The 25,237-nt window shown below is 46.2% G+C and overlaps 1 protein-coding gene across 2 annotated transcripts in view; it reads left to right on the top strand.

The window, feature by feature from the left end:
- NDOR1 (NADPH dependent diflavin oxidoreductase 1) overlaps window positions 1-25,237 on the top strand; it is a 667,841-nt gene that overhangs the window by 620,835 nt on the left and 21,769 nt on the right. For both annotated transcript variants that reach the window (XM_069609846.1, XM_069609847.1), the window contains exon 14: window positions 3,683-3,777. In XM_069609846.1, the coding sequence (XP_069465947.1) occupies window positions 3,683-3,777 (95 nt within the window). The remainder of the gene's footprint in view (window positions 1-3,682; window positions 3,778-25,237) is intronic.

Here is a 25,237-nt window from a genome sequence, read left to right as displayed (position 1 = left end):
TTTTATAATGCTGTGGCGTTGTCAAAATGGCATGGCAGGTTTTGATACATTTGCCTCACTTGCACATGGTTGGGCTACACTGCTGCACTCTGTGAAATCGTTGCTGGGCTTGCGCTGCGCCTCATGCCCCTTTTATCCTCAGGATTTATTGGGCTGCCGTGCCACGTTTTATATGGTAATGTAATTCCTTTTTTTTCTTCTAACAGTGCTAGGCTTCTAGCGTGGTCAGTCCCACCCCCCCCTTCTTTAAATTGTGGGTGTGAGGGGGATTTGCGCATTCAGCGGGCACATGAAAACATATATTATGACGGTGCCGGGCTTCCGGTATTTATTTTCATTTGAAAGTACTTGCGGTTTTGCATGTGACTGACCGAATGCGCAGGCACGCTGACGCACATATGAAGTGCCCGAGAAGCACCCTCTTTGTCAGTTTCCTCACCAGTTCACGGCCGACGCTTCTAGTCAGCGTCTGTTTCCTCCCTCACTTGTGTGACACAGCAGCTCCGGACACAGTGCTGATCTCATTTGCGCGGTACCTCGTCGCCAATTGTAAAAGCCCTTGTGCAGGCAAGGCACATGGCTCTAAGGAACGGATCATTAGGCCTGGCCCGAACAGGACCATAAACACGCAGACACAGAGGGGGATCTAAACACGTCTTTATTTATTACCATATAACAGGCTTAACTGCCGAAACTGCAACCCCATGGGACCCTTCTCGTTACCAATTCCTCCCTAGCCCAACGTCCCTTTTCTCTCAACGTGGCCCAAACTGAAGACCACCCACAACAATGTGGGAGGGTGGCGCTAGTCACGTTACAAAGTGACAATAGCCTTCCAGAACTACACTTATTGACTAGGTGAGGGAAGACTTAACATTTTTCTTTTCCATAATTCCCTCAACAATTCATTAATAGTGACTTATTTTCCATTGCGACAACCATCAGCATTTTAGTTGCCAGCCAACGCCCATCTCTGCCGACAAGCGTTGCAGGGAGCTTTCCTATAGCGAAGGCATGCATTCAGAGGATCACTCACATAGCTAGACGAAACGCTGCACTGTACCTTTACACCTTCATGTAACGTGTAAAGGGGTCGATCATGTGCAGGCCTGCACTGGCGTGCCATCCGTGAAAGACTGAATGCAGCTCTTTGAGGTTGTGATGGCCACTGGCAAGGTATGTGCAGGGATCTGCACTGGTCGCTCTACTAGTGGAGCAGCGGCCAATCCTTTGGTCGCTTGTTGCCAGTCAAGTGTTTTGAAATAGGCGACTTCAGGCAGGTAAGCGTCACTTCTTTATTCCTCACAAAGCGTTTTGTTTGCCCCACCAGCAACAGTCCTCTTTAAACCCGGTCTTTCCAGAACCAAATTATCACAAGGATGCTACACATGTCTAAACATGCGTTTCATGTGGAACTCGTCCTACGATATTAGGAATGGCTATGTGGTTAAAATGATTGGCTAGTGGCTTGTGATTTGTGAAGTGTCTCCATTTCAGCTAACACCGAATTTAATTCCAGAAAGTGTCTCCTCTGTTTCCTTGAGTCTTGTCAAGTAAGTTTATTCAAATACCCATCTGGAAAGGTTTTGTCTCTCCCCCTGGTCCGTGCCTCGTGTTGTCCCTATTACAGTCCCTCTGTTAGTGAGTTTGTTCCGAGGTTTCTGATTCCGCTGGTTCCTCTCTCTCTCTTGATTGTGACCGTCATGCCTGACTGCGCTGAGCTACTGGCAGTCACTGCTGCTATACTGAGGTCAATGTTGTGACATTTGTTGAGCCCCCAGTGGTGTTTTCGGGCTCATTTCCAGGTACTTTAATAAGTTGGGAGGCTTTACAACAGCAGCATGTTTGAGAAGCACAACTGGTCTGGGCTGCCATTTGGCTGTTTCACCGAGGTGCATTCTGGAAGATGTCGTTTAGTTGACTTTCTTCTGGAGGGTGCAGTGACTGCTGGCCAGTGTTGTTCCTGGCTCTAGCATTGGAGTCTCGCGCTCCTCTGCTCTCCATGGGTTCTTGGAAAGCTCTGAAATGACAGAAATGGATACCTGGCTAAGAGCAATGTGTTAAGGAACAGAGATGAGACTAATGGCACCAGTAGTCCTGCATGTATTCATGCACTTATGGGACCTAAGGACTGGAGCCCCTGACAGTTCCCCCACACCAGCCCTTGGGTAGGACTGTCTCTGGCGGTACCCCGATGGGTTGCCAACTTCAGGTTGAGCAGTGTCCCTGTGACCCCCACAAAGGGCCATCACCCTAGCCCCTTCACAGATGCCTGTCCGCCATGTTTTGTTCATGTACAATTTCAACGTTCTTATTCAAGGAATGCCCTTCCTTGACCCTTTGCTACAGACCAGCTATCAGTAGACGCTGTATATGCGCAATAAGTCAGTGGTCCACCATTCGGGTAAGTGAAAGCCGGCAACATTTCATTTTCATTTGGAATTCCTAATGTATTCTATCAAACATGATCCCAGACTAGCTGGGTTGCCAGACGATTACCTGCTCCCCCCAAAAGGTTGAAACTATATCGTTTTTTTGGTCACAAAATGTGTTCTTACAAACCATCGGTATCTCTGCCGGTACTGGAGCAGGTCACATCCAGTAAGCATGCCTCTTCTGATGCAAGCTCTTCCAACTAATGGCTAATTCTGGTTCCCATATTTTCGTCCCTCCCCTCCTCAGCAAAGAATGTGCAAATCATAAAAACATTTTAAAGAGATTTAGAAATAAAATGACAAACTTTCGAATACTTTTTCTTTTTTTCTTGTTATGCAAAGTTCAAAAGATAACTAATTTAGAAATGTGAAGTTTGTCTGTCAAGACAAGAGACCTCTGGGCCTTTGGCGTGATATACAAGGTATATAGATAGATCGAAGACGTAAAGGAATACACGTTTTCATAAACCTTATTGAACAAAAGGTTTCCATAATTTGACAATTTTGGGGAGTGACGCAGCACCCATCTACAAACATAATGTTTCATTAACATCAGCATAATATGAAAGGGCATAAAATGTGCTAGGAATCCTGCATTAAAAATGCTTTTAGCTTTGAATTGGTCCCATAAAGCAGCATGAAAAATGTGCTCAGTTGTTAAAGTTGCTTAACCCTCATGTCAGTGTTTAAGAATATTAAAATGAGCCCCACAGAGTAGATTATCTAAACAAATTCAGATGTGAGTTAATTTTTTTATAAACGAGCACATAGGCTGAAGGCGTGAGTTGAGCAAAAATACATGAGTGAAAATAAACGGACAGAAGTGCAAAGTTCCCGATTTGAGAAGTTGCATAAAACAAGGCGCGGACGTTGCTGTGGTTTTCCCAATGGTACTGCATCACTGATTTACAAAGTGGCTCACAGCCATTGTGCACCCCCTCATCTAGCTTTCACTTCAACCAACTCTACTATCAGCACAATGCCTCACCATTCATTTGACCTCTTTGCGTCTTGTTTTATGGCTGGAGGTTTTCCCCCGTGAAAAATATCACATAATATTGCATGTTTCTTGAGACATTAGCTTCTCCATTCCCTGTGCTTTGGGATGATATATACAGAGGTTTTATTCAGCAGTCATCCATGAAATGTAGACACAATCTTAGAATAGTTTAGCAATTTGAGCTAATATAACAATATTGAGCAAAGATATGATGGGGACTTATGTTGTCTTGTTTATTTCTCTGCAGGAAAATAAAATATATGTCCAGCACCGAATTGAAGAAAAGGGACCGCTTCTCTGGGACCTAATCCGTAATAAACATGCCTGGTTTTATATCGCAGGGTGAGTTTCTGTGGGCATTGTTGGCTTTTAAGGCAAACGTATGAATAACAATTTTATGAATTGTAAGAATATGAACAATCCGCATCCAAAATGCACAAGAATACAAACATTTTTTAATTTTACCAAACACGTTTCGGTCCTATTTTTGAGCATGCTCAATAATGGTAGGAAGGCTTAATGCATAATTTTACTGTGAGAAGCATGATTGGAACAAGCAGGTGTGGGCCAGGACCGCTGGACACCCTGAGAGATGTTCTAATACCAGCCGCATATAGCATCAAACAATCAAGCAAAACAACCCCTTTTCCAGTTGCTTGCGAGCTGTCACCCCAGTAAATGTGGAAAAACATATGTCAAACTGTGAACTGCACAGCACGTTTTCAAAATATTCAGGATAAAAAGCCATAGGTAAAATTGTAGACTTAGCTCATGATCTAATCTAATATTTTAAGCTCTCTGCAAAAATACAGGCATTACTCCAATGGCGATCACAAACGCTGTGCCAAGTAGACAGATATTTGTGATACTACATAATGAATTGTGCCATCGTAATATATCGTTCTCAGTGGTGGGGGGTAACATTCTATGCAGCGAGAAATAACTTTTTAAATGTCTGGCATGGAGCTATCATTTGTAACACTGTTACTTTGCTGATGTAGACCCCATGAGGGTTCTGTACCTGCAAATAAAATAACATCAGAATTGCTGCTGTCATATGTCCGAGCACTACCCCATAAATATGCAGGTGCTGCCCAAATCTTTCATGGATGCTGATACAACATTGTTGTGCTGCTCAATGTGCCATCCTTTCAAAGGTGTTGCCTGCATGCGAATGGTGCTAATGATGAGGCAGCCTACTCAACATGAAGCTACCAGTGAGATAGATTATGAAATAAATGTTGTATGTGGTAAATGTACATCTCTGTGGCATATCGGAAACATGCTAGAACATCTATTGTAGATATTTGGATCATCTTACATGTATCCTTTGATTAAATGCTGCTAAATATCAGCATCACCACTGCTGCATTTACAAAAATCACTGTACATCCTACAAGGAAGGGGTGTAAAGCGATGTGCAATGGCAAACGAGTGTAATTGTGCACATCAGTTTTGGAAATTAAATTGAAGAAATTATAGATAATGGGAAAACTGTTAGTAAAAAGCAAACTACTTATGTGCTCAGTTGTGGACCTCTAGAATGAAGAACCAGGATGTGAGCATCATGAATCTCCCATTTCTCACTCAGGGTACTGGAAGTGTTCTGGGCACTAGCTAGTCTTCATAGATCCTCAGGTAAACCATCTTGCAATAGGATCTCAATGCATAGATAAGGTAAAGTTGGCAATCTTTTTCTCATCAAATCCAAGGGCATCCTTGTAACTTTCAGCGGAAAGGTATTTAAATGGCTTCTCCCACAAAGATACTTTCTCGTGGATTAGTTTATTCTGGCACGGGAGTGTATGAACAATGAAACAGTGTTGAGACAGCACAGCCCTGGCTGATAAATCGCTACAGCAGTTAATTCCAAACTTGGAAATAGATACGTGGAATAGCAGCACTAAGCTAGAAAAAGGTAACAAGTCCATATGTTCGTTATTCATGAAGGTAGTGGTCATGGTGACTGGTTTTGCTTGTGAAATTTGAGTTATATTTGATTCTGCCTGGTAAAATAGACCTCCATTTTCTGAGTTTTCTTTTTAAACATAACCTAAATGACAATTTCTAACGATAGTGGACAAATAAAATCAGAGTCACAAAATATAAACACCACAGAGGACCTCATGCTCACAGTGGTGAATTGGTCCATTGTGTCGTGGTGTTCCTTGTGCACTCCTTTCATAGCCCTATAATTAGCTTTTTTGTGGCTGTGACCACATTTGTTACCCTTTAGGGCCGGGTGTACATGGTTAGGAGTCTGGGTTTGGTTTTAGTTATTGACGAGTGCCCATGTTCCCTGTTCCCTGCACTGGTTCTAGTAATTTGGTTGTTACCTGTGAATTTAAATAGGTGTATTGGGGTGCCACTCCACACCATTAATAATGGGTGTCTATATGTTATTTAGGTATCTAGTGCTATTGCTTGATGATAAATGACAATGGGATAAAATCACAAACTTCAATATCCAACAGAGCATTTTGTCAAATGGGTTCCTGGAGGATTTTGATAATGTTTTGGGGATATTCCCTTGTTTACATCTTAGAAACAAACCTATCCATTTATCTTGTTCAGGCTTCGGGTATGGGGCTATGGTAAAGGTTGGTTGGGCAGATTAGGTGGTCACATATCGAACGCTGTACTGCGTCTGCCAAAAGGCACCCGGTCAGTACACTAGTGCGGAGTTAAGAATTCCTTCTGTGGCTGCTCTGGGTAAAAGCATGGTGGCAACACACTACATTAAGATCAGAAACTCTGAAGGCATTACCCTGTTGACTAAAGTACAGTCTGATTGAAGACAAAAAGGAGACTCTGCCAAGTAGTAAGATTATTGTAAAGTGTTCTTGTCCTTCATTTGATTTCAGATTGACCAGGACCAACCAACAGTCTGGCAAACAAAACATAAAAACTAGGTGCTATGAGCTAGAACTACAGATACATTTTTCCCATCTGCAGTCTGTCATCGTACAGAAATACGCTGAAGTATTTCCTGTGGCCCATGTTATACATACAGCCTTATCTGGAACAGTTCCCTAGTAGAGTTAAAAGACAGTCTTTTATGCAATGTTGTTATAAGCTGCTAGACTATTTGGAGATTCTGTGAGGTAGAAATTGAATCCTACATGCTGCAAAGATATGGTGAATATCTACATCTACAGTAGCAAAAATGATACCAATTAGATGACACTCCTTGATTAAATGTCAAGGCTTCTGCAGGGAAAGAGCTTCATTTTTGGATATTGCATGTACATTAGAGTAATTTGAGGACCTTGAAGCCTTGTAGTGAAGATGCTCGAGTGGCATGGGCAAGTGGTTTCTTTGACTCTAGCAATGCTCGAGTGTTGGGCTAAGATACGAATTAAATAGTGTAATATTTTTTTCTGATTTGACATGATAGTTGGGGAATACGGCTGCATCGAAGTTCACACTTGTAATATTAAGAGATGGAATTGTAGATTTCAGTTCTTAATTGTATTTTATGTTTTAGTTTTAGGCTTTCTGTGAAATCGTAGTGTACATTATATACATTATTTATATTGGTCTGTAAGAGTAAAGGGCTGCTTCTGCTTGTGAGTATCGAGCACTTTCAAAACACAGTAACTATATCAGTAGATCAATCAGAATGGTGTGAGGGAGGAAGTATTAATAGGGAATCAGAAGTGGCATAAGAGAGGGGGTAACAAGAGGGAGCCATAAGTCACTAAGTTAGATTTAATTCCTATGAATGTGGATTCAGAAGACTAAAGTCTTTTCTGCCCTGCATAAAACCAGCAGGCTAGCCAGTCCATATTTGCATATGATGCAAAGAAATTGCAGAACAAAGCCTACCCTGTGTAATCCCACTAATTTAGATGGCTTGCATACAGCTTTTCTATTTATGGACTCTCTGGGCTCATCATATATTAGAACTGTGATGTTTTTTCTTTCCCTTTTGGACTAAAGAAGAACAGAAGCATTTGTTTCACAACAAAGTCACAGTTTAGCATATAGTACTTGCTCAGTGTCTGAGTGTATTTCTGTGTAAAGGCGAGAGTGTAGTTCATAGACTTCTTGAATGCCACAGGTGGCATCATCTCACTTAATGTCAGGTCTTGAAAGTGCGCTAAAGGATCTAAAGAAAGGGAATTTCAAAGATGTATGCTTTTCTGGAAACACATTTCCCAACAGTAGCTCAGTGTGGCACAAAAGACAAATGTACAATGTTTTCAGCATAACATATAACCCCAATCTTATCCCTGGTCATGTACGTTATTTTCAGCTGCTTATTAAGCAGTGTGTCTGACCACCAAATGAGCTCATGAGCACTCGGTTTTATTTCCAAATATTTACTAGTGAATTGTAAATGGGTCAGGATGGCAGTGAAACCTCGGTTTCCCTAAACTCACAAGCCCTTCTTGGATCACAAATTTATGAGACTTTACAGTCTCTTGGGCTTGGTGCAGGGTTCACCAACTATTGTGGAAGCTGCTTCTCTACTTCTGGGATTTATCTGTTTACTAGTCTCTTAGGTTTATGTCAGCCTCTTCTCCCCTTCTATGACGTATACGGTTCCCCAGTCCCTTAGGCTCTTAAATCCTCTCGGAGTATGTGAGGCTCCAAGGGTCTCAGTGGATTTTTCACAAGCTCTTTTGCAGGGCGAGACTTCTCAGTCTCCAAGTAGGTGCTTCTAGCATCCCCAAAAGCTAATTTGCAAAGTTGACACTCAGCAATTTCCCCTACCCCCTCTGTAGTTCTTCAATCCAGAAAGGGGAAACCGATCCAGTGTCTTGTCCAGTTGCCTCCCTAACTTGACTGAGCTTCTGGTTCCTTGTTTGGTTATTTATAGCCATTAATCTTCCCCTCGCTTTGCTCCGCTTCTTCATTTGGCTCCCAACTAGCTCTTCGGATGTGCCCTTTGCCCTCACCTCCTGTGAGCTTAGTCTTGACCTGGTCCCTAATGGTATCTGGAATTATTTTAGAGGCTTGTACAGACAGGTGTAAAAACCTTGTCCACCATTTTGCATATCATTTGTACATCAACCGTCACAACAAAGTCTCTCTCTCTCTCTCTCTCTCTCTCTCTCGTGCACCCCAGCAGCGTAAATGTAGCACGATTTCTCTTGCAGTCACCTCTACAATCCAGGTGACACGGACCACACATCTTTTTATAAACATGTTCAATATGACCATGTTGGCTGTCAGTCTCCTGTAGTCTCATATTTGTGCTCTGAGTCTAAGAAAATCTCCTTTCTTACCATTTTGATTCACAAAACCTACATTTGTCCATTATATTAATCAGTGAGTTTGCCACACACAATGTGACTGCTGATGCAGCTCTTCACATCAAATCTGCAGCTTTCTTCCACTCTCCTTGCCTGGCTAAGGGTGCTGGTAGAATCAGATTCAAGATTAACAAGGCAACCCTATCCAGCCCCTCCGTCTTTCTCCCATCCTCCATTGAACATACTGCCGTTCAGCTCCTACCACCTACCCCTCTCCTAGTTCTCATTTACTGCTCCCCTGATCCCCACAATGCCTCCTTTTCTGATCATGACCGTCTACTGAAATTCATACCAACAGCAGCTCAAATTTTGCTTTTAGACGACTTCAACCTACCAAAATTGTCCTATCACCACGCCTCTAACTTGACTCTACTTTGGTCTCTGTCAGTAACCTGCCAGCAAAGACTCACATCAACTCTCCTTACCTCAGAGGTAAAGTAGCTTGTACTTCAGCTCACACACTCTTAAACTATCTGCAACGCTCCGGGACCTGCTGACTCCTTCCTCTTCTCCCTGCTGTGATGAATCAGTGACGAGGAAGAGGGGGAAAGAGTTTATGCAAATTGGAAGAAACGTAAAACAGAATATGCTCCTCCTTATTGTGCGGAGTCATCACCGATTCCCCAGCAATGACCTTCTCCCGTGTGGCCAGGGGACTGCAGCCGCTACCTGATCCTGACCCTGGGGGTAGTAATATGAGGGGTGATCATATGGGAGGCGACGACTGACAGGGAGAGGTGGTGACTCCATTGTAAGAGACGCAGTATTCTTCCCCTCTCATTGAGGATCTTATAACACCCACATTCTTGATGGCTTGTTGTCCCCCTACAAATCCTCCTTATTGTAGAACCCAGAAACCCCTTCCTTTGAGTCACTCTAGACAGAGTTCCATTCATGCTTCAAACATACATAACATACCTACAACATCTCCTGTTTCGTTTTTTTTTTTTTTTTTTTTTTTTTTTTAAATAGGACTTCTAAACAACATCAATTTAGAAATCCCATAATCTCTATGGACTTCAGCTCCCATAAAGCCTCAAGTTTTCAGACGAGAAAAAGGAGGAAGGATTTGATGCGGATTGGAAAAAACTCAAAACTGAATATGCAGACTAGTTTAGTTGAATCACGAGTGTGCAGGACATTCAAAAATGGCATCCACACTCAAAATGCAAGCAGAACGGGAAAGGACCATGCCAGAGGAAGTCAAGAGAACAGACGCATCCATGTGGCAGCTTGCAACCGGCTTGGCGCAAAGGATTGAGAGATGCAGCAGCCACCTTTTTGGAGGACTGTCAGAGCACCGGGAGCAGAAACAGAGCCCCTGGAGATACGGTCTTGCCGGGAAGCAGCATTCCCTGATCCAGGCCAGCGAGAAGCTGACGGGTGAGCGCAAAGCTGAAAGAAATGCAGGAAGAAGGTCAGCAGCATGAAGGAGGCTGTCCCAGAGGGGAAGGATCATTGCAGAGACACGCTACGGGTCCGGGATGCTGCAAATCACTAGTGAGTCTGCCCAGATCCATTGGGAACTTCGGGGCGTACCAACATGCATGTAAAAAAAAGTGAATGAATTAAGAATATTTGAATATCGGCAAGATAACGTGCAACGACAAAACTTGAACAAGTCCCTGTATAGGAGATGTCAGTGGGGGGGAAGTTGGAACAAGTATTACTTAAGCTAACACATAGAAATACAGCGAAGTGATGCAACTGTGGCATATTAAAGGACAGTGAAATTGATAAGTAGTCCTGCTGAAAGGGGTACACCAGGCAGCTGACATTTGGGGGGAGGAAGATACCTGGGAGAAAGGTACACCAGGAGATCTGTAGGACCCCAAGAAGGAAACCTGGCATATTTGTATTTGTATTTGTATTTGTTTATTTATAACGCGCAAACCCACAGGCCCAGGGGCATCAGGGCGCAATTTGTACAAGGTTGCAAGAAAGGAACATACAGGGATATAAATTACAATAAAAGTGTGTCAAAACAGCAAAAAACAAACTTAATAATTACAAATATTACACAGGGTACAGAATCCCTAGGCTCAGCAGAGGAAGTATCCCTGAGGTAGTTGGGAGGGTAGCAGCCCGGAAATCATGTAAGGGAACAGGCGGGCTGGGTACGCAGGACAAATGTCTGACACAACTATTGCTGGTCAAAGAGCCAGGATTTGGTTTTATTCTTGAAGGTGTTGAAGGAGTCTTCAGCTCTGATGGCAGCGGGGAGGGTATTCCAAAGTTTGGAGGCTAGGACAGGGAAGCTGGCGCCTCCGGCTTTTTGGAGCTTAAACCTGGGGATAGTAAGGCAGTTAGTCTGGGCAGTTCTTAGTGGCCGGGCAGTGGAGTGGCGCGAAAGCCGACTGCAGAGATAGATCGGAGCCTTGTTGGCTAGGCATTTGTGCGTGAGGGCAAGCGTTTTTAGGGAAATTCTCTGCTTCACGGGTAACCACTTAAGGCTAGTTCTGGCTTCTGAGATGTGGTGGTTACGAGGGATGTTCAGGGCTGCTCGAATTGCATTGTTCTGGGTGGTTTGGAGTTTGGATAGGTTTTCTTGGCTAGTGCCTAAATATAGAGCACTGCAGTAATCTATTTTTGCCATGATAAGTGTTCTCGCTAGTGTGACGCTATTGTGGGTGGTGAGGAAAGGTCTACAGGCTGAAATGAGTTTGCATGTGTAGGCGGAGGTGGACCTGACTGCATTAGTTTGTCTTGACAAGGATAAGGTGGAATCTAGGTAAAAGCCTAGTGTTTTGGTGTCTTTCGAGACTTGTATGGAGTTGCCGTCTATGATGAATGACTGATAGGATGGCTCAAGTTTGCTAAGGCGTTGTGAAGTACCCAGGATAAGTAGCTCCGTCTTATCGTCATTCAGACATAGCTGGTGCTGGGCCATCCAGGCTTGGATGACCAAGTAGACGTCATTGAGGGCCTTGGTGTCAGCAAGATAATCACCAGAAATGGGAATGAGTATCTGGGTGTCGTCCGCATAGTTGGTGTAGGAGACACCCAAATAATCAAGCACATCAAAGAGTGGTTTCGTGAAGATATTGTAAAGAGTAGGTGACACGCAAGAACCCTGAGGAACACCGCAATGAATAGGGGAGGGAGCTGCGGCAGCGGAGGGTGCAAAGACCCTCATAGATCTGTTGCTCAGGAAGGATTTGATCCAGGCCGCTGCGGAGGGAGAGAAGTTGGCAGCAGAGTGGAGGTGCCTGCAAAGGATCTGGTGGTTAACCAAATCAAATGCGGCGGAGAGGTCGAGGAGTAATAGCATAGCTAATTTGCCCTTGTCCTTCAGGACTTCGATCTGGATTTTTAGGTCTAGTAAAGCCGTTTCGGTCCCATGTCTGGGCCGAAATCCGGATTGTCGTAGACCTAACAGATTGTTAGATTCAAGGTAGTTTTGGATCTGCAGATAAGCTGCCCGGTCCAGTATCTTCAGCAGAAATGGTACTGTAGTGATGGGTCGGAAGTTCGTGGGTATGCTTGGGTCAAGGGACGTTTTCTTTAGTAGCGGGATCACCCAGGCGTCTTTAAGGTTGTCCGGGACAATACCTGTTTCAAAGGATGAGTTAATGAAGGTTGTAATACCAGGCAATCCACCAAAATCATGTAAAGTTATAAGACATTGTGGCAAGATACCTCACAGGGAAGTATACCAGGGGATCTAGGAAGTCCAAAGAAGAAGTCCTGGCAGTCAAATAGACCAATCACTTTGAAAATGAATGCAACTTATAATTGTGGAAAGATAACTGGCAAGAAAGTACACCAGGGGATCTGAAGAACCCCATCAATAGATTCCTGGCAGGGGAGAATACCAGGAAGTCCACTAAAGTTATAGAAGGAAATGTTCCCATCTTGCAAACCACCTGGCAGAGAAGTATACCAGGGAAACACATGGAGGAGGTCTTGGTGGGTAGCTGCACCAGGCATTTAAAGGTGTGAAGTTGAACAAAGACATTTTGATATTGTGACAAGATACCTGGCAGAGGAGTACACCAGGAAATCTGAAGAGTTCACAAAAGTATTTCTGATGAAGAAACACATCGGGTAATCCTCCAAAGTAAAGGAGAAGAGGAAAGAAAACCTTGTATGGAGTTTCTCATTTGAAAGAGATTTTTGTTGTTGTTGGTTATCTGTCTTTGTTAGTGAAGCTCCACACAAAAGAAAGCATACAATATTTTTTTAAAAAACTATTTAGTTCAACAAAACAATTACAATTCAGAAAAGACATCCATAAGCAAAACAATCAGAGCATAACTTGAGTACAAATTTTAGTGATTACATTAAGTCAAATATAGAAAAACGACAGTAAGCAAAAGAACAAATGTTCTCTGATTGCCAATTCACTGCTAATCTATTCATCAAAAACACACATTTTTGTTTTACCAACAAAAATACAACATAGAAGACACAACAAACATCAACCCTCCCCACCCCAACACCCCACACACCACCCACCATCTAAAAATAAAAACAAAGTCAAAAACCATTCTGACAGAGCATCAAACATAACTAATTGAATTTACTCCATTGTTCATTATAGACTTCTTCTCTATGCAATACCTAATTTCTATTTCACAAAACGTGAAAGAATTTGCACCTGAACTAGCCAACTATGTATTTATTTTAATTCTTCTAACACGCCTAATCGCCCACAGGCCTCAATTTTATAGCATATATCGTTCATATGCACCAAAGACCTAATCGCAGAAGATTTGCTGGCAATTTCTGGAGCGTACACGTTTTCATAACTTTAAAGGGCAACCAAAACGAGCTTACGATAACATTCGTGGCATAGATGATTCTCTCAATACAGAACATGAGGGCTGGTCCTTTGCCCCTGGTGTGATAGGAAGGTCCCCTCATAGTATTGAAAAGTTCTGTAGCAAGGACAGCCTGAAATAGTGGTACTCTGTCCTTGACCCATTTGTGGAACAGGAGACACACTTTCAGAATATTCTGATAAGCGCCTGAGGCCAGCGCACACACCTTCTCCATAGATAACACCCACCTAACCCTCATCCTAACCCAACATAAAGCCATCTCCTGACCTTTCTGGGGTTTTCCATTGGTGATCCAAGACCCTCCTACCCGCAGTGAGCATGTGTGTGAGTAGGATCGCCAGGGGACTGCTTGCTGCGTAAATGCCTTCCTCCACCGCTCCCAAAAGAACTACCACTGGAGATTTGGTTAGCGGGACCCCTGTGATGTCTTTAATGTGCCCCAAGATCTCTTTCCAGTACACCTGCACCTTCGGACAAGCCCACCACATGTGCATCAGGTCCCCGACCTCCCAACAAGTTCTGCAGCATAATGGCGAGTACTGTTAATGTATTCTGTGAAGCCTCTGCAGGGTGAGATACCATCGGAAACAGAGTTTGTTCACCGCTACCTTATTATGGGGCATCTTGGTGTCTTTTGCACCCTGCGCCAGATCTGGCCCCAAACCTCTGACTGGACGGTAGTCCCCAGATTGTGATCCCACTGCTCCATGTATGGGAAACTATCCTCTGGAGGCGCAGTCTCCAGCAGCTTGTAGATGGTAGAAACCCTCTTTTGGCCTGTTCCCTCCCTCCCCCTCAGCCCCCTTCATTGTTGTCCCCAACCCTGTTGGTAGCCTGATCCCTGCAGCCCGGGCTCCCCTTTCTAGTGCCTGACTTGCATATAATGAAACTGCTCCCTTTCACCTAGCTGGAATTTTATTTTCATACCCTAAAACAAGAGGGGGGAGTCCTCCCTGTATAGCTCAGCTAACGTCAACGCAGGGTCTCCGCTCCAACCCTCCCAAAACCCATCTGACCAACCCAGGCTAAAGTCCAAATTATGGTGACTTGTGTGTATGGGCCCAGCCCTGAAGCCACCACCCACCTTGCCTCAGCGCTTGATTCCAGTGCTGCAGCAAATGCACAGTTAGTAGCCACGAGAAGAGGCCTCTGTGCCTATCGGGCCAGAGTGCCAAAGAATGGTGAGGCTCTCTGTGGTATGGACGTAGCACCCTGCTCCAAGTCACACCACTCTTTGTTGCTAGCCTGCACAGCCCACTCCGGCACGGGCGCTATTTGAGCCGCAAGCAGATATCTAGCAATGTCTGGGACCCCAGCCCACCCAGCAATGTGGACCGGATCAGATCCTTTCTAGGGACTCGGGGGGGGGGGGGGGGGGGGGGATGGGTGCGCGACGGGGGGGGTGCAGGGGGGCATGGGGGGGGGTCTTCCTCTGCCAGATAAGAGAATATCTATTGTTGCAATGCCCGGACCGGTGGCCAAGGTATAGTAATCGGGAGGGAGCTTAGCACATAGTGGAGCCTGGGTAATAGTGTAATTTTTAGCGCTGCAATGCATGCAAACCATGTGAGGTCTTGCTTGTGCCACCTCTAAAGGTCATCCTTCAGTCCCACTCACAACAGAGGTATGTTGGTGTTAGGGAGAATTCTCTGTTTAGGCTGAATTTCCCTACCTAGTGAGTCCCCCAGCAGCTTTGCTGGATTTCTGGGGTTTCTTTTTTTCTCCTGCCAAGAGTGAGACTCTTTTACCCTCACTCTTGGACATATTGAAGTGTGTTTTCTTGGTTAAACCTTGTGTTGAATGGGCTATGGGGTCTTTTACTCCATAGGGCCTCATGTATTTTTGTGATGTGGGTTACACAGCACCCTCTGTGCCGTGACCCAGGGGTGTCCTAGGGACTCCCCAACATAGACTCCATACCCTGGGACTGACTACTGTCTCCCAGGGCATGTAAAGTCACCAAAGACTTTGCTAGTCTTGAATCCTGAACAGAACCAGTACAAACCATCATATTGTGGACGTACTGGCTGGGGCAATTCGATTGCCCCAGGGTCTGTTAGTCGAGGGGGCACGTCTCCGTCCCCCCTGATCGAGTTTTGGCTGGTGGCAGTGGAAACTACTTTTTATATTCGACCGCGAATATTTCCCTATGGGATTTCCCATTGTTTTAGGCTAACACATTTAATTATTTATTTACGGTAGCCTTAAACATACCGCCGGTTTATATATTTATTATTATAACTCCGGTTGGGACTTTTTGCCAAAACTTGATTCTAAAATGGCGTTGGCGTTCGCCTCTGTAACTCTGACCCAAAGTGGAGCCCTTTGTTCCACTTTTGGCGGGCTTCTCCACAGAAGCCCTCCAAAGTGGTGCCACTCTGTCTGGGGTACTTAGGAGGGGTGGAGGGGGATTTAGGCACCCTGGACTGAGTTACCTTGGTAACTCAAGTCGCACTCTGTCCTGATTGGCCCAAGTGGTGAGCCGGCCGGCTCACCACTTAGCATGTTTGAGTGACAGCTAGGCTGGGTGAATGGGGGTTTGCTGCATAAAAGCAGGGCTTTGGGGACTGGAACTTCAGAAGTCGCCACAGGACCAAGAATCCGACGAGGGAAGAGCTGAGCCGACCTGCTTCGACGACACCACCCGGTGGAGCCCTGCTGAACCGTCTCACCACTTTTCCCGACGACCGAGGAGAACTCTTAACGGAGTGGCTCCTTCCCTTGACTGGTGGGGACAACCAGTTTTCGCCTTCTTTTCGCTTCTCGAGGTATCTCGTGGCCGCCTTGCCAGTGCCAAGCACCCCGGCAACCGGAACCCCACCACCTTTTACCCCAACCACGAAAGTCGGTACAACCCTTTAACCGGAGGACTCCGCGGCTGGTTTCTTCCCGGGCAGTGCAACGACCTTCTTCTTCTGCTCTTCAGCGAGAACTTCTTCTCCCCTGACCGACGTCGAGCCTTGCTGCCACTGCCTGGAACAACTGCCACCGCTGGAGGATCCTTTCCACTTAAGGTACCGTGTTCCGTCTGGCTTCCCTTGCCACCGACTGTACGGGGTAGATTTAGCCCCCGGCTTTCGAACCTGGGAGTGCCTGGGACACCCTGGCTAAACTTTTTAAGCCACTCTAAACTCTTTCTAACTCTTTGCAAGACTTTGAATCCTTAACAACAGTGTGATCTTGGGCACATCTTCGCTCCGGCTACTCTAAGAGTGGGCCCTGCCTAGTGACTTTTGCTCACCTGTGACTTTGTGCTTCTTTGAGTCTATTGCAAGTGTTCTGGACCTTAGAGTGGTGTGTTTAACCCATTCCTGTTTCTTTTTACCCCTTTCTTGAACCTACTAGAGTGTCATCTAACGTTAAGCGCTCACCTCTGTTTTAATTATGTGGTGTTAACTTAGAGTTGTCTAGATAGGAGTAAGGGTTGGAACTGCTTTCATTATAACTGTGTTTGAAGTGTTTTTACTATATTTTGCTAGAGTGATTTCAACTTATGTGTGTTTTATAAATAAATAACTATATACTTTTGAAACCAAGCTCTGGTCAGTGTTTGCTTGTGCTATTGTGTCTGAGTACATATTGTGTATACTTTGCATACTGCCTAACTCTTCTTGAGGGAAGTCTGACTGCTCAGCCACAGCTACCAGGTAAATCTGGGTGGTGCAGACTGCTACCAAGTGGGTTTACTGCTATACCTGTAGTCTTAAATCTTTTGCAGTGTTCCCCAAGGGAACTGCACAGGTTTCTGCCTAACAGTTGGCCCTATAGGACGTCCCATAGTCCCTTGTCGGTTTGATCCCCAGGTATTTGATGTCTGACGTGGCCAAATGAAGTGGAAACACTCTGTCACCGCTTCACTGCCTCCGGACTCTTATGATAAGCGCTTTGAATTTATCGTTGTTGATCCTGAATCCCGGTGCCCCTGCAGTCCTCCAGGACTCCCATCACCTTTGGCAGGAAACCGGAGGTTTCCCTAAGAAACACAACACATTGTTGACATATAGGGCAGTTGTGCACTCATAACTATCCCCTCGCACTCTCTTAATCCCTGTCTAGTCATATCGCACTAGCCATTGGCTTCATTGCAAGTATCAGTGGAGAGAGGGGGCACCCCTGCAGTGTACCCCGCCTTATTTAAATTTCCCCAGAGTCGCCCATTGACAGCCACCTTAATGGATGGGATTTGGAAGTTAGCTAACGCCCTTCGAGCAAAAGCCAGACCACAGCCAAAAGCCTCCAAGGTCCTCCACAGATAACCCCAATCTATGCAATCAAAGGCCAGTGTTGTGTCCAAGGCTGCGATTGCGAACCTTTGCCCCGTTCGCCTGCCCCAATCAGTGACGTTGACCACCCTCCTGGTGTTGTCCTATGTGTGTTTGCCCTCCTATAAAACTCGCCTAATCAGGAGGAAACATCTTGTGGAGAACCCTTGCCAACTGTTGGACCAATACTTTTGCGTAGGTCTTCGGGTCATAGTTGAGCAGGGAAATGGGGTGATAACTAACGCACTGCGTAGTGTCCTTATGAGGCTTGAGGAGCAGTGTAGTGGCGGAGATACCCATGTCTCGAGAAATCTGACCTTTCTCCCTAATCACATTAAATAGGGTGGTCACTGGTGATAATAACGAGGGTTTAAAGGCCTTGTAAAAGCCATTCCCGAACCCATCCGGGGCCTTATTGGGCGGCAGGGAGTCGATAGCCTGACCCACTTCCTCTGACGTGATCTGGCTCTCAAAGGCCCCCCTATCTACCTCCGATAGATGAGTCAATTTAGCTCTCCGTATAAAGGCCTCCAGATCCCAAAAGTCCAGCCCCTCTGAACTCACAATCTGCCTATAGTAGACCTCCATTATACCCAGCTTCTGCCCCTCATCCCTACATGGTTCCTAGTGAAAGTTTTGAATGCCATAGTTTCGAATGGCAAAGTTTCGAAAGCAAATGCATGGAAAAAATGCATTAAAAAAAAAATAATAATTATGGTGGGGTGTCCCCCCCCAACCCCTGTTTTTTATGCCCTTGAAAACCACTATAGTAAAAAAAATAAACTTTACCTTAAAAAAATTCATTTTTCGATGCATTTTTTTCTCGAAACTTTGGTATTCGAAACAATGCATTTGAAACAGAAGGGGTCATTCCGAGGTTGGAGGTAAGGGATAAACGATGCCGGTAAAGGATTACCGCCATCGCTTACCGCTGTGGGCTATTCTGACCAGCCAAACCGCTATTAGCGGCATCGTAAATTACAGTGCCTCTAATAGCGGAAAGGGCGCGGGCACGCGTGCCATCATGCCGCCAATAGCGGCATGCCGTAAACTGGAGGAGATCACAAGTGAAGCGGACATGCAAATACCGGCATCATGAAGGCGTTAAAAGTGGTTTCCGGCATGCCGTAAATACCGGCATCTCTGACCAACCGTAAAATGCCATGTGCAGTGTTCCCAACTGCCACAGGGGCACACCATGAGCACAGGTAGAGGCAATGGAGTATGGGCTTGACCAAAAGGAACACACCCACACCCCTTCCCACACCAAGATCAATCCAATAGTAGCATCAACACTTCAGCTGGAGGACATGCATGCATTGCAACACCAGCAACAACACCAACACTAACAGCAGGCACCACAGAGGAGACGCAGCAGGAGAAGGAGGTTGAGACAGGCCCAGCATGCCCCACCAGTGCAGCCAGCATAACCACGCATGCAGCCCCCAATCCCAAACATCAGAGCCAGTCCCTCCAACCCAACCCCGCAGCACAACCACACCCTGTACCGTCTGGACCGGGACACCATCAACACCATTGTGGACATGATACACGATTGTTAGCCTCTTTGAAATATGCACCGCAATCCCCCCCTCTACTGAAGGTAGTGTCGGTGCTCCACTTCCTTTCCACAGCCACCTACCAGCACACAGTGTGGTACATGCATGGCATATCCCCGCCCTCATTCACTTGCCTCCTGAAGCAAGTGCTGGATGCCCTCCTCAAGCACACAACGGAATACATATCCCTACCACAGACTCCCCAGGAGATTCTTGAAACAAAAGGTGGCCTCCATGCCATGGAGGTGGTTTACCGGGATTGCAAACTATACCACTACAAACAGGTGCAGATGGAAGGCGACGCAAGCAAGATTATCGCACATTGTTCCCGATATCCCGGATGAACCACAAGAAAGCTGCATGTCACCATGGGAAAAATCAGCGCAGAATGCCTAACATTGCAGAGCCTACTGCCAACGCTCCCCATCCGAAAATCCTACAGAACACAACACATCACTAAATGTACACAAGCACAGCTCTATGCGTACACAATCTATGAGCTACAATACGGCAGAGCACACCGTGTATCATCTTGAAGATGCAACCCACACCATTATTCCATGGCACAGGACACATTGAGGGCCTAAAAATGGCGTCCATACAACCAGGAACATGTGCATGTGACCAACGATAATCTGCCAACATGTGTGACTAGTACAGCTGTCCATCATCAATCGACTGACATATAGCTTTTAATGCCTCCCATGCAGGTGACAGTGGCTATCCCTTGACGCCGTGGCTCATCACCCCTGTCCGAAACACACAGAACAGGCATGAGGAGGACAACAATCGATCCCACACCCTTACCCCTGTGGTCATTGACCAGACCTTTGGCCTGTTGAAGGCATGGTGTTGCTGCCTTAGGCCGTCAGGCGGGGCACTCCTATACAGGCATGAGAAGGTGGCCAAGACCATCATGGCATGTGTTATGCTGCACAATATGTTTATCCGACGTAATGTACCCCTGACATTGAACTGCTACCACCTGGTGATGATGAAGGGGATGAAGAAGAAGTGGCTGCACATCATTGCGGTGCCGATGCACAGGAGGGACGTGCTGTGCGTCAGTCAGTGATTGCACAATATTACTGACAGACATGGCTGCAGAGGATGACATGATATGCTGATAGAGGCCACTGGGTGTGTGGGTACATACACACTATGCACTGTATATGAATAAATGACACATGCGCAATGATGAATGTTCACTCAGGTCTTGCTTTTGACACAATGGGTGTATGAAATATAACAATGATAATGATAGTGCAAAAACCCTCCACCACCCTCACCCCCCTCCCCCCACAACTCCCCCACAAACCCTCCCCCTCCCCCCACAACTCCCCCACACACCCTCACTCCCCTCCCCCCCACAACTCCCCCACACACCCTCCCCCTCCTCCCCCCACAACTCCCCCACACATCCTAACCCCCTTCCCCTCATAACTCCCCCACACATGTCCCATCAAGTCTCCAATGCCTACATGAGGCTGCCCAGACTATCAATTCGCACTCCCTGGCCCAGGTGGCGGCATGTCTGGCCGGCGCAGGGTATGTGCAGACCTGTGGAGCTTGCTCGTCTGGGTCGAGCTAGATGATGACGGTGTTGTCGCCTGCTCGGATTGGGTAGCCGGACGCCCTGCCTCCATGGCATCGGCTAGGCGGCTTAGTACCTGGTGGAGGGCGGAGACCTCCTCGCAGAGGCGGCTAGTGTTTTCGGCAAATATTTTGCCCATGGAGGCGGTGTTCTCCGAGATGGACCTGCCTAGAGAGGCGATGTTCACCCGCCACTCCTGCCTAGCCAGTGTGGTGTCCTCAATGAACTGCCGCACTAGGGCAGCCAGCTGTTCTGACCGCTGCAGCCCTGCGGGTGCTCCGGTGGAGTTTGATGGATCCTGGCTGTCCTGCTCAGCCTCAATACTCAGCAATATGGGACTGAAGTGCCCTTCCATTTGCTCCTGCCCAGACTGCTCCGGGGTGGTGGTGTGGTCAGTTTCAAGGGAAGAGATTTGGGGGGATGCCAGTAGACTGGGCGTGCGGAGCACTTCCGATGCATCGTTCTCAACGGGCACCCATGACTCATCCTGTGGGTCCTCCACAGCCTGGGGTGCTGTGGCTGCCACTACCCCAGCCAGACTTGACTCCTCAGAGTGTGGGTCCTTGCCTGATTCCAAGTGTTGGTGCTTCGGCCTCTATGGCCCTTGGCGGCACCGGTGTACTGGCAACCTGGGGTGTCTTGCCTGGTGGTGCAGGGCGGCCCCTGGGTTGTCCCGTCGAGGTCGAAGGGCGGTTGGCGTCATCCCGGGACCTCTTCCGGGTGTGGTCTTTGCGAGGGTTGCCTCCTGCCCATCGCTGTCATGGTCAGAGCCTGTGGGGGTCGAAGAGAGGGACGGCATGAGTGATGTTTTGATAGGCATCATACATACATTTGGACAATTGGTCATCCACACAATTGAGGGTAATAGGCATTTGTGTTTGTTTGAGCACGTTGTTTGATACCTGGGTGGGTGATGCAGGCATACGTCAGGGTCACTCATGTTGGCCTAGAACTATGCTATCTGACATGCATATTTGTTGGGGCCTGCATGGTGTGTGACTTATGGCATTTACATCTTTGTGTGGTATGTGTCAGGTACGGCATTGCCTTACTGCAGGCATCTGCGTGTTTCTGTGATGTATCCGCCTACTTTGCTGGGAGTGTGTGTGTGTGTGTTGGACCATGGCTTGACTCTTTGGACTGACATGTTGGTTGACTTTCATCAGACTTGGCATTAGTATTTTCTTAGGGCACTCCCCTCCATCGGCCAATGTTGTGGCGCCACACTCCATCTCGCCAACACCTTCTATCCCCTCCATTCCGATCATGCTGGCGCAGATGTCCTCCCATGGGGTCAGCTTGATGGGTGAGCTGGGACCTCCTCCTGTTGCCATTGCCTGGCTCCTGTTAACTGAGTATATTTCTTTGAGTCGCAAGTCGTCCCAGCGCTTACGGCAGTCTTTGGTGATGCGTGGGGTGTTTCCAACAGTACTAACTTTCTGTGCCACAAGTGCCCAGATCTTCTTTTTTTTTTAAATGGCCTGCCTCTTCATGCTTTTGGCAAAGACAAATCCCAGCATGCTCCTGCAGCGTCCCGGCTAGCATCTCCAACTCATCCTCGTTGAATTTCTCCTTGCGCTGGCGGCAGCTCCCTTCTGAAGGGCCTTGGGCATTATGGTGTGTTTGGAGAAGTTTTTCTGACAAACCGCACACTCCCATAGGTCCTGTGTGCTGAGGTTGGCAATGGATTGTGTTTTTAAAGATGGCCGATGTACTCCTTCCCGTTCCTGTGCGATGACGCTACTTCAGGTTCCGCTTATTTACGGTGACCGCTAATAAGGGTGACCGCTAATAACGGTCACTGCTATTAGCGGTCACCGCTAATGCCGCATTGGTTCATGCCGGTAGTGCTATCTGCGTTATGCTTGATGCCGCTAAGGGCATATTCCGTGCCTTTAACGGCATGGCGGTAAGGCCCTTACGGGCATGGCGCAAAGCTTGTGCCTGTGAAGTCGTAATAATCCTCTATTAGCGGACTAATGACTGCACAGACGCGCTATTTACGCCATACCGGTAAGGACCGTTACCTCCAACCTCAGAATGCCCCAATGACTGGATACCCCCTACATAACTCACTCAAGTCTGCCTGTAGCTGTGTAATGTAATTCCTGTTGCGCTGCTTGCACAGTTTCCCAGCCAGACAGCAGTTAGCCCTATTCCAACTGCAGTAATATAATTGCCAACACCTATTGGAACCCAGCTGCCATCAGTGAGGAAACATTTATTTCATTGTGTGAACAACTGATTGACGAGTCCATGGCTATGCTATTGGGGACCTTCTTCTTGATATGCAGTGAATTATACGCAGTCTGTAAAACTTGGAAAAGAAGCCGAAAAAAAATCCAGTACAGCCTGGCAGAACAGCGAGGTAGAGAATGGCTCAACTTGACTCAATCATGTGAATTGCACAACCTTGACGACGCCTTCACACAACAAAATAGAACACCAACATGGGAGCAAGCAGACTTGGTTGCAACAGTTGATCATATTTTCGTCTCCCAGCCATTGTTACGTGCCACAGTCTCGTTTAACGTCCGTCGTACAATCGCCAGTGACCATAATCTATTGGAGACATGCTGGCTAATTCCAGGCAAGAAGAACCCACGAGCACACTCTCAAATTGAGACCAATGTTCAAGGATCTCGGATCAAACTGGGTGCAACAGAAATCTAGGATTTGACACTAAAATATAAAGCAAACTCCAAGTTGGAACAAATCAAAGCAGTCGATTACCAACCACTGCTAGCGGCATACAAGCATCCAAAAACATGCCAGAAAGCTGCAGGAACCATGAAAAACCATGTTTACAACAAAGAATTAGTTGAAAGGAGATGCGAATATATAAGAGCCATGAGGATAGCAAAAAAAAACAATCAACATCAGAAGAAAAGGCAAAAGTCAAAGACCTGAAAATAGAGTATAAGGCATGGGTAAGATCTCATCGAAATAAACTACATCAGATGGACGCAGAAAACATTACAAAAGCTCTAATCACGCATAACGCGAAAGACTTCTGGTCCCTTTTGAGAGCCACCGAAGCTCCACTGGAAAACTCAATATCAAATAACATCAACCAGAATACCTGGGAAAATCATTTTGCTGAAGTGTTTAAATCGGTCATAACTGAAAACATAAAAGACAGAAGATTTTCAGCATAACACCACGAATTGGATTAACCTCGAAAATAAAGAAGACATCCTGGGGGTAATCAAAAAGCTGAAAAACTGTAGGGCCCCTGGACACGACGGCATCACTAACTTTGAACTCGGGGCCCACCCTAAAGAATAGGCTGACTTGCTGAGTGTAATCTTTCGGCAATGTGCAGACATGAGATCTTTGCCCACATCATGGACAACAGTGACGATAATTCCAATCTATAAAAAAGGGGACATAAAGGACCCCCATAACTTCCGGCTGATAGCCTTGCTTGATGCCATGGGAAAGGTCTACGGATCCCTACTCCTAAAGAAATTTCAAACCTGGGCCGCCTCAGCTGATTGTAATGATGACCTGCAAGCAGGCTTTAACAAAAACGTGGGGACAGCTGGAAACATCCTGATATTCAGCATCTTGAAAAGTAAAGCCTTACAACACAGACAATGTCTTTTTGTCATGTTTGTAGACTTCACGCAAGCGTTTGACTGTATCGAAAGACATCGCCTGTGGAAGAAATTAAAAGACTGGAATTGTCCAAAAGATATCTTGGCTCCAATTCATGCCCTACATCACAACACTTCGGTGAGGGTGCGCCTAAGTCGAGAAGCTGACTTATCGGCAGAAATTCCAATCACACGTGGAGTCAAACAAGGTTGCCCATTGGCCTGAGCTCTATTCCTGGCCTACATAGGGGACCTCCAAGCGAGCGCTGTGTCGATTCGAGCATTCCCCCCAAAAATTTTAAACACAACGATTGGACGACTTCTCTACGCTGATGATCTGACATTATTCGATCAGACCCCAATCAGACTCCAGCGGCAACTCAATGGTCTTTTACATTACACAGATGAAAATTTCTGTGAGATTAACAAAGAAAAAACTAAAATCATGATTCTGCAAAAAACCAAAAAGAAAACCGAAGACATCAAATGGCATCTGGGAAAATCAATAATTGACATAGTCCAAAACTTCAAATATTTAGGAGTACATCTGGACAGTTCTAAATGTGAAACCACTATGCAATCAGTTCTCAACGAAAAGATAAAAAAACTAGTGGCTCAGGCAAAAGCAATAGAAAATTCGGTAAGTTTTCGTTAACTCTGACCATAAACTTCTACAAAATGAAGGTGGTGCCCGCTGTGACATATGGCACTGAAGCCTTGCCGACCATTCCAAAGAACCTCTG

This window comes from Ambystoma mexicanum, chromosome 8 (genome assembly GCF_040938575.1).
Source record: "Ambystoma mexicanum isolate Mex_15411 chromosome 8, UKY_AmexF1_1, whole genome shotgun sequence".
Lineage (NCBI taxonomy): Eukaryota > Metazoa > Chordata > Amphibia > Caudata > Ambystomatidae > Ambystoma > Ambystoma mexicanum.
Note: the sequence above shows the minus strand (reverse complement) of the source record. Positions and strands in the feature narration are given on the sequence as shown.